General features: G+C 40.4%; 1 protein-coding gene across 1 annotated transcript; it reads left to right on the top strand.

Annotated features, from left to right (window-relative positions):
• The first annotated feature begins 1,313 nt into the window (after positions 1-1,313).
• LOC129825320 (nuclear receptor subfamily 2 group E member 1) lies at positions 1,314-15,256 on the top strand. Its single transcript, XM_055885325.1, has 9 exons — positions 1,314-2,088; positions 4,748-4,893; positions 6,931-7,018; positions 7,286-7,521; positions 7,922-8,068; positions 8,300-8,396; positions 8,570-8,719; positions 9,177-9,285; positions 12,666-15,256. The coding sequence occupies exons 1-9, from the start codon at positions 1,971-1,973 to the stop codon at positions 12,826-12,828; spliced, it is 1,254 nt and encodes a 417-aa protein (XP_055741300.1). The 5' UTR covers positions 1,314-1,970; the 3' UTR covers positions 12,829-15,256.
• The last annotated feature ends 291 nt before the right edge of the window (positions 15,257-15,547 follow it).

Raw genomic sequence — 15,547 nt, 5'->3', positions numbered from 1 at the left:
GAGTCACTAATACAAAAAGTGAAAGCAAGCAACCCAGGCAACCATGATGTTGGTTATATTTGTGTAAAGGCTATCAGTGATTGACGAGGATTACAAAGAGTTAAGGAGATTATCTCGCACATTCAACTGCCCCCCCCCCAGCCCCCCACTCACACCCTCACATATGCATTTCACAATCAAGCCCCACTAAAAGTAGCAAACATAGAAAGAAGTGTGTGCAATAAAGCTCATTATACTAAATGTGGAATATCAATATTGTGAAGCAATTATTTCCATTTTAAGACACGTTTACTAAAGAGTCAAAGTTTTAGTTTTGATAGGCCTGATGATATCCACCTGCGTAGTTTGCTCTTTAACACATTCATTATATTTATATATAATAAACTTAGAGAAGTTGATACTTGGACCCGCTCGAGCATGCTCAAAACTGACTAAACCAAGCGAGCCATGCTGAAGGCAGGTTTTTAAGGGTGAAAGACTTGACAACGACTAATTGCAATTAACTACGACATTGTACCCCGCCCTTGTCCGTTTAAATCGACACTTTCAACGTCCATATGTCCTCTAGGGTACCGTGGGAATGTTCATAATTAAAAAACTGAATTATGGATTTCTGGAGTTACCGGGCGAAAGCGCAGCAAGCTGTCAAGGTCAGGGTGTCACTGTCAATGATGCGGTCTACGGGTGCGATCATCCCTTCGCCCCGGCACACCCTGCTCCTCAGACAGAGAGGAGAGGCTGCATCTTTCCGCCCCGGCGAGCGGGCACAGGGGGGCCAAGGGAGGAGACCACCACACAGTTCTAGTCTACATTAGCGTGTGCATCCCCGACCCAGAACCCCTGCTTCGTTCCCAACTACTAAAGGGCGATGGGAACCGCTGTCTCTGTCTGTCACACAGCTCTGGTAGATGAGGGGGATGCCCAAACCGTCTACCGTTGACTCCCTCTCAATGATAATCGATCGACATTCGTTTTAGGCAATACTAGTAACAACACACTTGCACATTTATAAACTCAACAGGTGCACATTCAATTGTGCTCAAACTCTACCCAAAGAACACTTGGATAAGGCTATGTGGAGTTGACAAAAGCAGCTCAATTTAACCAAACCTATCAAACACTTTATAAATATGTTAAGTAGCCTATAAAGAGAAAGTTGCACCTGTTGATACATGTCTATTAAAACACCAGAGACGCAGCAATCAGATAGAATGTAGAGAGATGTAGAGAGAATCGTTCAATAGCCATGCACAACACCCCTTATTAATTCACATAAATCTACAGCGCGGTGTTTTCTTTCCACTCCCAGTTACAACCTCTGCGCGAGCCTTCGGAACTCTTACTTCACTTGCCTCAGAGCGAGCAGCCTGAGTCGGGTGACGTCATCCTGGCACACAAGAGTTGGGAGTAGAAAGCAGGGACAAGCTAAGTGGGTGAAGGAAGTGGAGTTCTCCACCCTCCGCCTTCTCTGACACTTCTCATAAATATTACTAAGCTTTCATCTAACGACTCACAGCAGAAAGTCACCTCTGCTTCGGGTTTGAACAAGCATTATTTTACCAGTCGTTGTTTATCAGTTAAGAAGAGCATTGTTTTTTGTTGGTTTAGACTATTTGTGTTCCGTGGCTTCTGGACTCGCTTGGTAGACAGTCCGTCTGTTTTGGTGCGCCGCTTCGGCAGTTTTCTACCCAACTTTGTGCGCCTTGTTGCGCTCTGCGCACCCGAGGAGCCGTTGCCTCTCGCCCGGTGTAGACGGCTCTCTATCCGGCTATCGCGCTGCTATCCACACAGCCAGGACTTTGTGAAACTCAACGTCCAATACTTGCAGATACTCCAAAATCCATCTTGATAGCTGGAATTTTATAATCCTTGGAAAATATACAGTTGGCCGACTCAGGAGTCAGGACTTTACATAAATCTATTGGTTTCAGCGAAAACTGTAGATGTAATGTTTTGATATCGTTCAGCTGATGCTTTTGCACAGACAGAGGATTTTGATTCTGAAAATAGAAAATAAACGAGTGTCCACGATGAGCAAACCCGCTGGTTCAACAAGTGGGTGTTTGGATATTCTGAATGTTAAATCAAGTAAGCATACTAAAGTTTATCTTTTTCCTTAAACTATAATTGGTTATTAAGGTATTTATCATTGTTATAATGCAAACATGTATGAATCGAAAAGTAATAGGATATTATGTGAAAGGCGTTGAAACATTCCGAAATGAAGTCATCGACAATTTGCGTTTACCTTGGAGTTGCGGTAGGATACATCTGGTAACTCATTTTATAACTTAAACTATGAAGTCGGGTTTGTACAATAATTGTGTATGTTATTAGGCCTACTTAAAAAAAAGGTTATTTTTATTTTACAATGTTTTTCATAGGAATGGTACAGGGCCTAGCCTATCCATTAATACAACTCAATTGAGCGCTGTAGGCCTATGCTTCTTCGTTTTCCAGTTGAATTGCAGTTATTTGTTGTTGATAAGTGCGGCATTATTCTCTCATAAAAATAACACTGCATATTTCTGCTTGTTTTGCGATGTTTATTTCTAAAAAGATTAGTAAAGGTAAAACATGTAGGACTAAATGTTCCTGAAATTTTGTGCGAAACACCCAAACTATCAAAACGATGAAAAAAATGTACGTGAGAGACTATACAAACTATATGGAGGTAGGCCAATGGGCCAGTATTGGCACGATAGCCCAAAAGCTCATTTATTGATAAACAATTGTGTTGACTGTGTCTATTTGTCAATATGTGTGTGTGTGTGTGTGTGTGTGTGTGTGTGTGTGTGTGTGTGTGTGTGTGTGTGTGTGTGTGTGTGTGTGTGTGTGTTTGACAGGCCAAATATTTTTTACCATACTGATTTTAAAATGGCATACACAAATAATTGCCCTTGCATTTTGTTCAAATTAATTATGTTCTATGGTTGAAAAATTTGCCGGACTTTATGGAACTTTGTACATCATAAATGAAAGAAAACATTAAAGTTCTGGATTTCGGGACACAATAAGGAATGTTTACATGTCTGTGTAAATAACTGGAATAATGAGACAACAACAATTAGCCTATATTCTATATTCTGTAGCTTAATACATGTATGTTTTTGTTGTTATTGTGTTAAGTGTTGCTAAACTGCATTACGGCCAAACGAAATGTGCCTATAACGCATATAGTTTATTATTTGTTTCACCAACGCCTGGTTGGTTGCTATTTTGGCCTAGTCGCATAGGCCTTGGCAAATCTCAGAAAGCAATCTGCAAGTATTCACTTTCATACAGCTTTTAAATTAGAATCATTCACAATTGTTGTAGCCTAATATTGCATGCTTTCCTCCAAGTTCATTTAACACATTGTGGGTGGTCACAAAACATTTCCCTCAATAAAACTCAGTCTAACTTCTTTCAGCAGGTTTTGGGGTTGATGGTAATTACGGTAATGGTATATGCCATATATCTTTAAGCAATTACGGCACACAATGGCGACGACCGGAACCCCTATTGAGATAAGTTACCGACGTGTTCCCCCACACACCAAAATTAAACTTCATTTTTATTTCATAACATTTCCGTCCAACAGCTTTATGGGAAATGTGCCCGTTATTAGTGCGTAATTATAATTGTCTAACGAGGACATTGCGATACTGGATTAATTCCTTATGTGATGCCTATACGCCTACTTCTTGGCGTATAAACTTTTCAGAGGCGCAGTTAGGCTATCGCCCAACGTTTATTGATTGTTTCGACGGTTTATACAGTTATTTTTTTTTTTACGAATAGTTTTGAGTAATTTAGGCCTATTTATTCGTTTTTGTTGTAAACCTGGCCATGGCACCAAATATTTTTTCAAAATCTTTGAGATGCATCCTGGATTTTCAACCCTTTATAAAACCACGTGATAGAGAAATGTAATTGCCATCGACTTCTTTGGTACTCTTTGCATAATTGGTGTGTTGAAGTCCCAACTCATCGCCAAAGTTGATTGTTTTTGATGCTCTGTCGTTATGGGGTCGTATCCGAATTCCCATGCTACCCTTTTTGACGGGTCACTGCATGGTGAATCAATGAGCAGGTGGCAAAACGTCAGTGTAATTACATAGCCTTCTTTTCCCTATATAAAAAAGACTCCCTCATATACATACAAATATACTTCTTTTAAATAGATTTGAATAAAAAATCTTTACAGAAATCACTTTTTTTCATTTACTCCGGGGTCGATTTACATACACTTCATTTGAGTTGGTGAAACGAGTTGGTGCGCATTATTCTCTGTGCCGTGTCACTCCCTAATCCGCAGGCCTACAGACCTGCGGGATAAAGCAGCTGTCGAGTCCCATTATGAGGGGGAGTTGGCAGCTTGTAGAGATCGGGGCAGTCAGACGAGGTTCAATGGGGAAAATCATTAAGTTAACACTTTCCCTAATGTCTCCATTGTGTGCCCCCTGGAATTGTCTTCAGAGACCTCAGATATGACGCTTCCCACAACCGAACTCACAAGAAACTTGCGGGTGCATTCCCAGGGCCGGACGGTATATGAAGACACTGTACACTGTCTGTTGTCACGTTACTGTGTCTTTCGTTTTGTCCTCCTTCATTAAAAGGGAGGGGTGATGATGAGGATGGGTACAGGGCATGAGTTTGGATGCAGAATTTATTCAGATGGGGCTCTTTCCAAGCGCAAAACACCTTTCTGAATCTTGATCTTAAGGAAATAAATAAATTAATTTGTATTTATTCTTTCCAGGTCGTATCTTGGATATCCCGTGTAAAGTGTGTGGGGACCGTAGCTCTGGGAAACATTATGGCGTGTACGCGTGTGACGGCTGCTCTGGCTTCTTCAAGAGGAGCATCCGCAGAAACAGGACATACGTCTGTAAATCAGGTTCTCAGGTAATAGGCCTAACTACAGTGTTTTTCCAATTTAATGTTAAACCTATTTCAAATGCAGGTGGTGACTTTATCCTAAATCTATCCAAACATGACGCACACATTGGGCATTTTACGCACGGTCATGTTGCGTCTTTATCGGTCAGTCTTGAGTCTGCAGGGTTAAGTCTCTCCTAAAACTTGTCTCTGTGAGCGGCCAGCCACCCAGGGCACGACAGGGCCTAATTGCATCGCCACCCAAGGCCATTGACTGGCGCTAAACACAGTCCTGCTTTAATGTATCAGGTGTAATCCAATCTAATGTAATGACACTAACCCGAGGATTTAGCCAACAGTGGGCGGAATAGCCCTACTTATCCTCGGAGATGAGACTGCTGCTGAGCCGCGGGGATCGAGTCAATAGCTGTGATAATAACACATCCTTCACCTGTAGAATGGCGTCCCAGGAAAATAACTGTTTAAAGGTCCAATGCAGCCGTTTTTATCTCAAAATCAAATCATTTCTGGTAACAATTAAGTACTTACTGTGATTTTTTTTCAATTAAAATTGTCAAAAAGAAAGAAAAACAGCTTGTGAGGAAATAGCAAATCCTCAAGCAAGAATTTGCTAGGACTGTCTGAGGGTGGTCTGAGTGGGGAGGGGAAACTGATAACTATAGCTATTTTTGGCAGAGAGGTTTGGAACTCTCTTAGTCTATTAACTAATTTACTGGCTGGTGATATCACCAGGCAGGCCAAAACTCCATCCCACCAAAACAATACTATTTTCAAGGTCTTATAGTAAAAGGGAATTATCATAGTTTTCACAATTTCACAGTATTATCCAACCGCATGGCGTGGAAATATATATAAAACACATGAAATCACGTTTTTGACTGCACTGGACCTTTAACAGCCATTCGCTTCTCCCTCAAACACAGCATGTCATTCACTCACTGTGCCAGAGCCTTCATAGTGTTAAGATCATCGTTGGGGCGGCAGGTATCTTAGTTGTTAAAGCGTTGGACTCGAAACCGTAAGGTTGCAAGATCAAATCCCTGAACTGACAAGGTAAAAATCTGTAGTTCTGCCCCTGAACAAGGCAGTTAACCCACTATTCCTAGGCCCATTATTGAAAATAAGAATTTGTTCTTGCCTAGTTAAATAAAGGTTTAAAAAAAACATCTCACTATGTATCTTTAGCAGCCGATCTGTTTTCCAGAGTCTTCGTTAGTAACGTTGCTCTTAAAAACATTCCCAAATCTACCAGTGATCCAGACCACTCATAGAGCAACCAAAGAGCAGCATTAGATGTTTTTTGCCCTTCCGCATCACTTTATCTACAGAGGATCTCCGCTAAACATAGAATCAAAATGTTTAGGCTTTAGGTATATCTGTCTGACTGTGACCGCCGATAAGTTCAGAACAAAGTTGACTATAAATACAAAGTTGCCAAAGTACTTGCAATTTTTGCAAACAAGTGAAAGATAAAACGATGCTTCAAATGAAATCAGAGATCACTGCATTAAAAGATAAATAGGCAACATGGGCCTAAATATTTAAATAATATTTCAATCATACTCCGTTTTTTTTTGCGACTAGGCTACTGTCTGTAATTTTTGCCTCAATATGTTTCATGATGTGTGACAAGATGCATTATTATTGGGTAAGCATAATAAGCCGCTTCAATATTTGCAGACATAGGTGGTAATATCTCTCTAGTCTAGGAGCCGATCCGTTGTCGGTATTGTGGAATCATTCTAATGTTAAAGTAAGATTTGAGTAGAGAAGGCTGATCCGAGAGCGGCGTTGCTTTTCTATAGATCCTATCAGTTTCGACATATGATTGAACGACGCAATTAGCGAAAGTTCTCTCTACTTGCTGAAAAAGTTGCCTCGTACAAGTGGTAGGCTGCGATCATCGTAATGGTTAATTTACACCCCAACAGGAAAACGAGGCCCAGAGCAATTACATTTAACTGTGATTCTCTCTCTCTCTCTCTCTCGCCCCCCCCCCCCCCTCTCTCTCTCTCTCTCTCTTTCTCTCGTTTTCCATTATAGGGAGGATGCCCCGTGGACAAAACGCACAGAAACCAATGCCGAGCGTGCCGTTTGAAAAAGTGTCTTGACGTGAACATGAATAAAGACGGTAATAGGCTTAATTTAATTATTATTTTGGCTACACGCCGGCAGTGACATTTCGGTTTGAGGCGATCAAATCGGATGGAAAAGTGTATTTAACGTAATCAGCTGAGAGCGGGGTAAACAGAGGACGTATTCATAACATTCTCATAAGAGGCAAAGCCTTTTACCTCACCGAGCTTTGAACAAAATAAGAACTTTGATAAATAAGGCATTCACAGACGAGTAGGTCTAGCTTACTAAAGAGTATTGTTCCTGCTCTCCAATTTGACAGCCGTTCAGCACGAGAGGGGTCCCAGGACTTCCACCATACGCAAGCAGGTCGCCCTATATTTCCGGGGGCACAAAGAGGTGAACGGTTCATCGACCCACTTCCCGGGCTCGAGCCTACCGGGGCCGCCGTTTTTCACTACGGTCACGCAGTTGGAGCCACATAACTTGGAAATGAGCGCCGTAGCCAGCACGCCGGAGAGGCAGGCCATCGTTGGACTGGCCCAGCCCACCCCAAAGGTAAGCCCCTGTCCTCCGCTCACCCTTCACTCACCGAGCTGCGCTATGTGCCCAATGAGTCAAAGAGTACAACCAAGCACGTTGGAAAAACACAACGTGCTTCTTTCTCAACTTTTAAGAGGTTTAGAAGTTGACATTCCGGTCCCGATTCAGCAGCTTCGAGTCACACAATATGTAAATCATATTTTCACCTCCATCCAACGCAGGCAACATTAGCTTATAATTAGACCCACAGCTTAATCTAGTGTTGGTGCTTTGAGTTTTATGAGATACACACATATTAGTCACAAATGTGGCACCAATGCATTTGATCACGCTATTTATTAGTCCTAAAGCACATTATTTTATTCAAATGGAACCCCAAGGCCCTATTTGTTTATATTGACCTCTTGCATTTCAGTACCCTCACGAGGTCAGTGGTACGCCCATGTACCTCTACGAGGTCGCTACGGAGTCCGTGTGTGAGTCAGCTGCGCGTCTGCTCTTCATGAGCATCAAGTGGGCCAAGAGCGTTCCCGCCTTCTCCACGCTCCCCTTACCTGACCAGGTAAGCCACTATATTCAGTATGGATATTATAGGATAGATATTAGCCAATACGTTACATTATTAGGCTATCCCTTTCCAAAAATAAAACGTACAATTGCATAGGCCTAAATACAGTAATCAAATAATATAACTAATGTGTTCAAACCTTAATTCTCTATCAATATTTTCTTGGAAGTATATTAGGCATGCTCATTGTGCGGCGCTGACTGAGGTTTGTAATCTGTTTTACAGTTGATCCTGTTGGAGGACGCCTGGAGGGAACTGTTTGTTCTGGGCATAGCGCAGTGGGCCATTCCGGTGGACTCCAACACCCTGCTCGCTGTTTCCGGTATGTAACCCATATGACCAATCAACAGGTTAACTCTACTTAACCGATTAGATTTAGGCTATTTACTATCATGTTACGTTTAGATGATTTTCGTTTCGATTCCATGGGATTTAAATGTGGCGTTGGAAGGAAAGCGAAAATAGAGACAGATTCTCCATTCCATTTATTTGAAGGCATGAACACAGACAACACAGAGTCCCAGCGGTTGAATAACATCATCTCAGAAATACAAGCCCTGCAGGAGGTCGTTACTCGCTTCAGACAGCTGCGTCTGGACGCAACCGAGTTCGCCTGTTTGAAGTGCATCGTCACGTTCAAAGCTGGTGAGTTGAAGAGGGGGTCATAAAAAATTATATTAAAATAAATTATCCTCACTAAAATCACAAGAAGGCAGGGCTGGGGTTAATTTAATTTGAATTGCAGTCAATTCAGCAATTCATTGAAATTCCAATTCCCAATTCCAACTATCTTCCATGTGTTTTAATAAGAAAAATGTGGAATTGGGATTTGGTTTACTTTCTGAATTGACTGGAATTGAAATGGAATTGTCCCCAACCCTGCAAGGTCACCAATAGTTTAGAATAAATAAATAAATAATAGCCAAGGATGTTAATGCTAAAAACAAAATAGATATGTTTTTGTTTTTTTACATTTCAATGCAGATGTCTGAAGTACTTTGACCATCAATATGAAATGTATATTGACAGTTATGCATTTGTCAGGTACATGTCAATATAATGGCAGTCAGTAACCATATTGTCTGTGCCTTTTCCCTTCAAGCTGTACCAACGCATGGCGGGTCAGAGTTGAGGAGTTTTCGCAACGCCAGTGCCATCGCTGCACTACAGGATGAGGCACAGCTCACCCTAAACAGTTACATACACACCAGGTGAGACATTTGATCAAAACTAACAGTTTAGAAATGATTTATTTCTTAACAGATATGCAGACACTTGTTTATTTAAGCTATTTGTTCACTATACCAAAATACTTGTCACACAAGTGGCCAGCCAATATGGACATATTTCTGTACTATTATGCACAGCAAGATAGGCTACCCTGCAAACAAAAATTAGTTAACATCCCCAGAACGTTACGAAATGGTCGCCTAATGACATCAAATGTTGTGCCATTTGTCTAGGTTCCCGTTTTTTCCCCAGGAAAAAACCGTAATGTGCATTATCTTGAAAACTGCAATGAAAGTATATGCACTGTCCCGCGATGTAGGCAAGTCAGTTAAGAACGCATATCTTATTTTCGATGATGGCCAAGGAACTACCTTGTTCAGGGGCAGAAGGACAGATTTTTACCTTGTCAGCTCGGGGATTCGATCTTGCATCCTTTCGGTTCCTAGTCCAACGCTCTAACCACTAGGCTACCTACCGCCCCAATGGTAGTTATTTGTATTAAATGCAAGTAATTTTTTGTTTTTTAAACAACTAATTGACAGACATCGGTTAAATTATTTTAATTCCATTTCGTCCATTTCTGTGAGCTCAATGCGCACATTGCTCTGCAGTTTCTCAAGAGATAAATCAGATCAAATGCCCGAACTGTACGATGTAGTAGGGAGTTGTAGTTTTCAACACGCCAATGCTCTACATAGTTTAACACAGAAAACGTTATAATTAACTACAATGACCATAATCCATTGAGCGGTTTAACTTGTCCCGTCTGGTTTTTTTTTACGCCTGCTACAAGTAAGACACAGAATGTGCGTAAGAGGGGATACATAGAGAGCAGTTTCTTTGCTAGGTATCTCCACCTGAAAATACATTATCTAAGTGATTGATAGTTGATATTCAGTAGTCATAAAAGTATGCTTTATTTAATTCGAAGAACGACTAAAATAGTGACAGCATAGACAGCATAGACAGTAGCTCTATAGAGACGAGATGAGTTGGATTGAAAGAATAAAGTCATCAAATAAAACAAATGTAATATACACAACAACTTAAATATTTTATTTGAGTAAAGTAATGTGAATAACTGATGGTTAATAAGTGATAAGCAGTAATGGACAGTCACTACCATCATGGCACTTTTATTCATTGTTTTATTCTGTGTTATTACAGCATTCAACCCACATAATGCACAGTTCATTTAATGTTGAAAAAATAATCTAAACCAAAATCGTTACTTTTTTTTTTTTTTTTATCGAACCCGAACCGACCTCAAAAGGCACTAATCGCTTAGTGCTAATTGTGACAAGCATCACTACATCACTACATCACACCTGCCCAGACCCACTAGCCCCACCCCTATCTCCACGCCCTTATCACTTTCTGCCACATGGCCTCAAACTGCATTATTTTGTTTCTCTCCATCGCCCACGCTCTTAAAATCTTTAGACAATAAAGCATTTGACCTTTCCATTTAACAAAACATTTAAGTCATTTAGCAGACGCTCTTATCCAGAGCGACTTACAAATTGGAAAGTTAATACATATTCATCCTGGTCCCCCCGTGGGAATTGAACCCTGGTCCCCCCGTGGGAATTGAACCCACAACCCTGGCGTTGCAAGCGCCATGCTCTACCAACTGAGCCACACGGGATTTTCCATTACTGGAACGACGAAGGATTGATTTATTCCCAGTTTTTGAGTCTTAACTTTTTAAAAGATACTTGATGAGAAGAGTATTGTCCAACCCATCGGGAACCCCCCTGCAGTCTGTATATCTTGAAATATACAGACAGACGAATGAAAAGTACATTTGCACTGCAATTCTTCTGACATCCATCTTTCCAACTCCACCCATAACTTTTGAATTTTGTAACATTCCCAGAAGGCATAAATTCAGCTTTGTGTCAGTATAATAACTCTAAATCTTGAGCAAATGGCACCACTTTTACAACCGAGTATGTAGGCTAATAAGGTTTAGAGATGTTGCACCCTCGGAGCGTATAACACCCCCATTCACAACGAACACATTAAGTAGCCTAGGCCTATAGACGGAACGTTTTTGTAGGACATTACATTTACTGATAGATTAATCAACAATCAACGCTAACTAGCAACAAAATCACATTTAGAGTTAGCAATCTAGCTAATATGTTTTGAGTTCCCACTTCCTCAGGTAGTGTAGCATAGGCCTTTAACTTAGGCCAATATGCACAAAAAAGATATCTGTTGAGCAAAAATATAATATTTAGAGTTAGCAATCTAGTTAATGTGTTTTCAGTTCCCACTTCCTCAGGTGGTGCATTTTGTAGCATATAGGCTAGCCTAGGTCAATATGAACAAAAAAAGATGTAGGCAAATTAATCACTATAGAGCCCTAAAAAAATCGAATCATTCTGAATCCCAATTTGACAGGTGGCACATGAAACTATCAATCATACATTCTTTGGAAATGTTAGATTAACTAGCTAACTTGTTTCTTGAATCATACAATCTCAGTTGAATAAAATTTAGTCTAGAAATCTGCCATTAATGGAAAGTAATTGTGAAATAACTTTTTGTCCATATGGCCCAGCTCTGAGAGCATCCTAAAAACATACTTGATTACATCTCGATCCCCACAACTAACGGGGTAGGATCTAGACAGACCATGACACAATGTCTTGTCTGAGCAAACTAGGACCTGTATGAAACATCCCTGTGGTCATTGAATGTCATGAGGACCTCCTGTCAGAGCCAAACGGGGACGTTCTCTAATGGTCATTAAAATAATTTATTGTAACCTTCTGTCAGTAGCAGACCAGGACCTGTACTGGATGTCCCCTTGAGTTTACTGAATGTCCTGAATATAACGTCCCATTGGAACAACCCGGGGACCTTTTTGTAACGTACCCTAACGATCATGCTGCGACCTTATTGTAACGTTTTATCTGTAATAATCCAGGACCTGTCTGAAACATTCCCTCGCAGTTATTGAATGTCCAGAGGATGATGTTCTGTCAAAACCAAATAGGAACCTATTTCTAACGCTTCCTGGTCATCAAAGTACTTTATTATACGTTATAGTGCGACCAAACCAGGACCTGTACTGAACGTCATCTTATGGTCCCGAGGTTAACGTAATATTTTGATGTTCCTATAATGTTCAAAGAACGTCAGCGCGAAAATATCTCGCCGAAACTCTGAAAGTGACCTAATGGGAATGTTGCCTAATGTCCTTAAGATGTTACGTTTGCTGGGTACTTTTTCAATTCATATAAACAGTTACATACAAGCAAAATGTTCAGGGAGGCACTGTGCAATTAGAAAACAGTCACAAATTAAATTTAAAGACAATTAAATAATTGCATCTTTCTTGTTATTGTAGATATCCAACTCAGCCCTGCCGCTTTGGGAAGCTGCTCCTGCTTCTACCAGCTCTGCGGTCAGTCAGCCCGTCCACCATAGAGGAAGTATTTTTCAAGAAGACCATCGGGAATGTGCCCATCACAAGGCTTCTGTCTGATATGTACAAATCAAGCGATATATGAGTTTATTTCCCCTGCTTTTGAGTGTCTGCAAATGCTCAGACACAAATGTTCTAATGGGCGCATGGCAAGTTGAACTTTAAGAACTGAGTAATTTGTAAATTACATGCATACTGAAGACAGTAAAAAAGCTTGATTTTACCAAGTAGAACAATCACCTTTGGGTTAGGCTTAAGTTTTGAGGATGTAATTTCCCTAATAGAATTGCCTAGCCAATTTAAGTAGGTTACAATTTCACAAAATACTGCAATCTCTGGTTTTTACAAAATAACAGTGGAATGAGCCATCTGTCCATAATTGATGAACCTATAAAAACGTGGAGATGTTTTTGAGTGTCTCTAAGACCAATGAGCTTCACAACAAATGCCCTTTCAATCTTTTATTGCATTGTTCAATCTGAGTGGATGGAAGAAACCAAAAAAGATTACTCGCAACTCGAGCCACGGTCAAATGTGATATGGGTTGCACTTGACCCAGTGCTGAAACCAAAGGCCGTGGAGCGTCACAACTGCCGAAGAGGAGGCACCACCTCCTCAAGATGGGACAACACCGACTGTTCTCTACAAGCTCGTGTGATGATCCCATACACTCAGAGGATTGAGAGGAAAGAGCCGATCAGGGCCCATTTTTTGTATCTATCTGGATTTCGCCTATCGGATAGGATTAAATGTATAGAAATATAATTAATAGAACGGGAGTCCCCATTCAAGTATATGATTAGTCTGTTCTATTAATTATATTTCTATGCATTTAATCTTCCCTGATACGGGAAAACTATATACAGTACCAGTCTAAAGTTTGGACACACCTACTCATTCAAGATTCTTTCTATATTTTTACTATTTTCTACATTGTAGAATAATAGTGAAGACATCAAAACTATGGAATAACAAATATGGAATCATGTAATAACCAAAAAAGTGTTAAACAAATCAAAATATATTTTATATTTGAGATTCTTCAAAGTAGCCACCCTTTGCCTTGACAGCTTCAGTTGTGTTGTGACAAGGTAGGGATGGTATATAAAAGATAGCCCTATTTGGTAAAAGACCAAGTCCATATTATGGCAAGAACAGCTCAAATAAGCAAAGAGAAACGACAGTCCATCAATACTTTAAGACATAGTCGGTCAATTTGGAAAATGTCAAGAAATTTGAGTCACAAAAAACATCAAGCGCCATGATGAAACTGGCTCTCATAAGGACTGCCACAGGAAAGGAAGACTCAGAGTTACCTCTGGTGCAGAGGATAAGTTCACTAGAGTTACCAGCCTCATAAATTGCAGCCCAAATAAATGCTTCACAGAGTTCAAGTAACAGACACATCAAAACATCAACTGTTCAGAGACCGTGAATTCATGGTCGAATTGCTGAAAAGAAACCATTGCTAACAGACACCAATAAGAAGAAGATACTTGCTTGGCCAAGAAACACAAGCAATGGACCTTAGACTGGTGGAAATCTGTCCAAATTTTAGATTTTTGGTTCCAACCATGTTCTCCACATGTGTGGTTCCCACCGTGAAGCATGGAGGAGGAGGTGTGATGGTGCTTTGCTGGTGACACTGTCAGTGATTTATTTAGATTGCAAGGCACACTTAACCAGCATGGCTACCACAGCATTCTGCAGCAATACACCACCCAAACTGGTTTACACTTAGTGGGACTATAATTCGTTTTTCATCAGGACAATGACCCAACACACCTCCAGGCTGTATAAGAGCTATTTTACCAAAAAGGAGAGTGATGGAGTGCTGCATCAGATGACCTGGCCTCCACAACTACTCAACCCAATTGAGATGGTTTGGGATGATTTGGACCGCAGAGTGAAGGAAAAGCAGCTAACAAGTGCTCAGCATATGGGGGAACTCTGTCAAGACTGTTGGAAAAGCATTCCTCATGAAGCTGGTTGAGAGAATCCCAAGAGTGTGCAAAGCTGTCAAGGCAAAGGGTGGCTACTTTGAAGGATATCAAATCTATTTTGATAAAAAAAAAAATGGGTTACTACATTATTCCATGTCCTCTATTATTCTACAATTTAGAAAATAGTAAATATAAAGAAAAACCCTTGGATAAGGTGTGTTGAAACTTGACTGGTACTGTGTGTATATAACTGGCCCTGGGGACTTAACAAAAGCTGTTTTAAGCTCTCAAATTTAGAAATAAAACAAGTAATTGTAATGAGCAGGGTTCTATGTTCAAGGCTGAGTGAAATGTCGCCTGTTTGTGTTGGTGTGTCAGTGTGTGGGGAAGAATTAAAAATGATTACTTTGTGAAGTTAGACACTAACACTGGAAAAAAATATTCAGCACTTGGATTTCTGAATTTTGCTGTTGGATGTAAATATTTTTTCTCTGTTGTACAAAGTGGGAGTAATAATTTTGTGAGAGTTGTCCTGAAATATATTAGAAGAATAAATGATATTGAATTATAGGTGTCCCAAATATTCATTGAGTTACCCCTATGCCACACTGATTGCTAAATGTATTTTCTTTTCATTAAATATGCTATCCAGCTTCTTCAGGTATAAGGGAGTTTTGGAATCCAAACCACGTGAATGTGAACCAGAAAGAAGGGTACAATTCCTTGAAACCCCAATGAGAACTAATGACATGGGTTTTAAAAAGTTAGACTGCAGTAGAGTGCATATTGAGTCATGGCAAATACAATGCCCCAGATGAGACCTTGGAAGAAGCTGTAATAATAACACATTGGCTCAGGGGT

This window comes from Salvelinus fontinalis, chromosome 27 (assembly GCF_029448725.1).
Source record: "Salvelinus fontinalis isolate EN_2023a chromosome 27, ASM2944872v1, whole genome shotgun sequence".
Lineage (NCBI taxonomy): Eukaryota > Metazoa > Chordata > Actinopteri > Salmoniformes > Salmonidae > Salvelinus > Salvelinus fontinalis.
The sequence above is the reverse complement of the archived record's forward strand: the minus strand, read 5'-3'. Positions and strand labels throughout refer to the sequence as shown.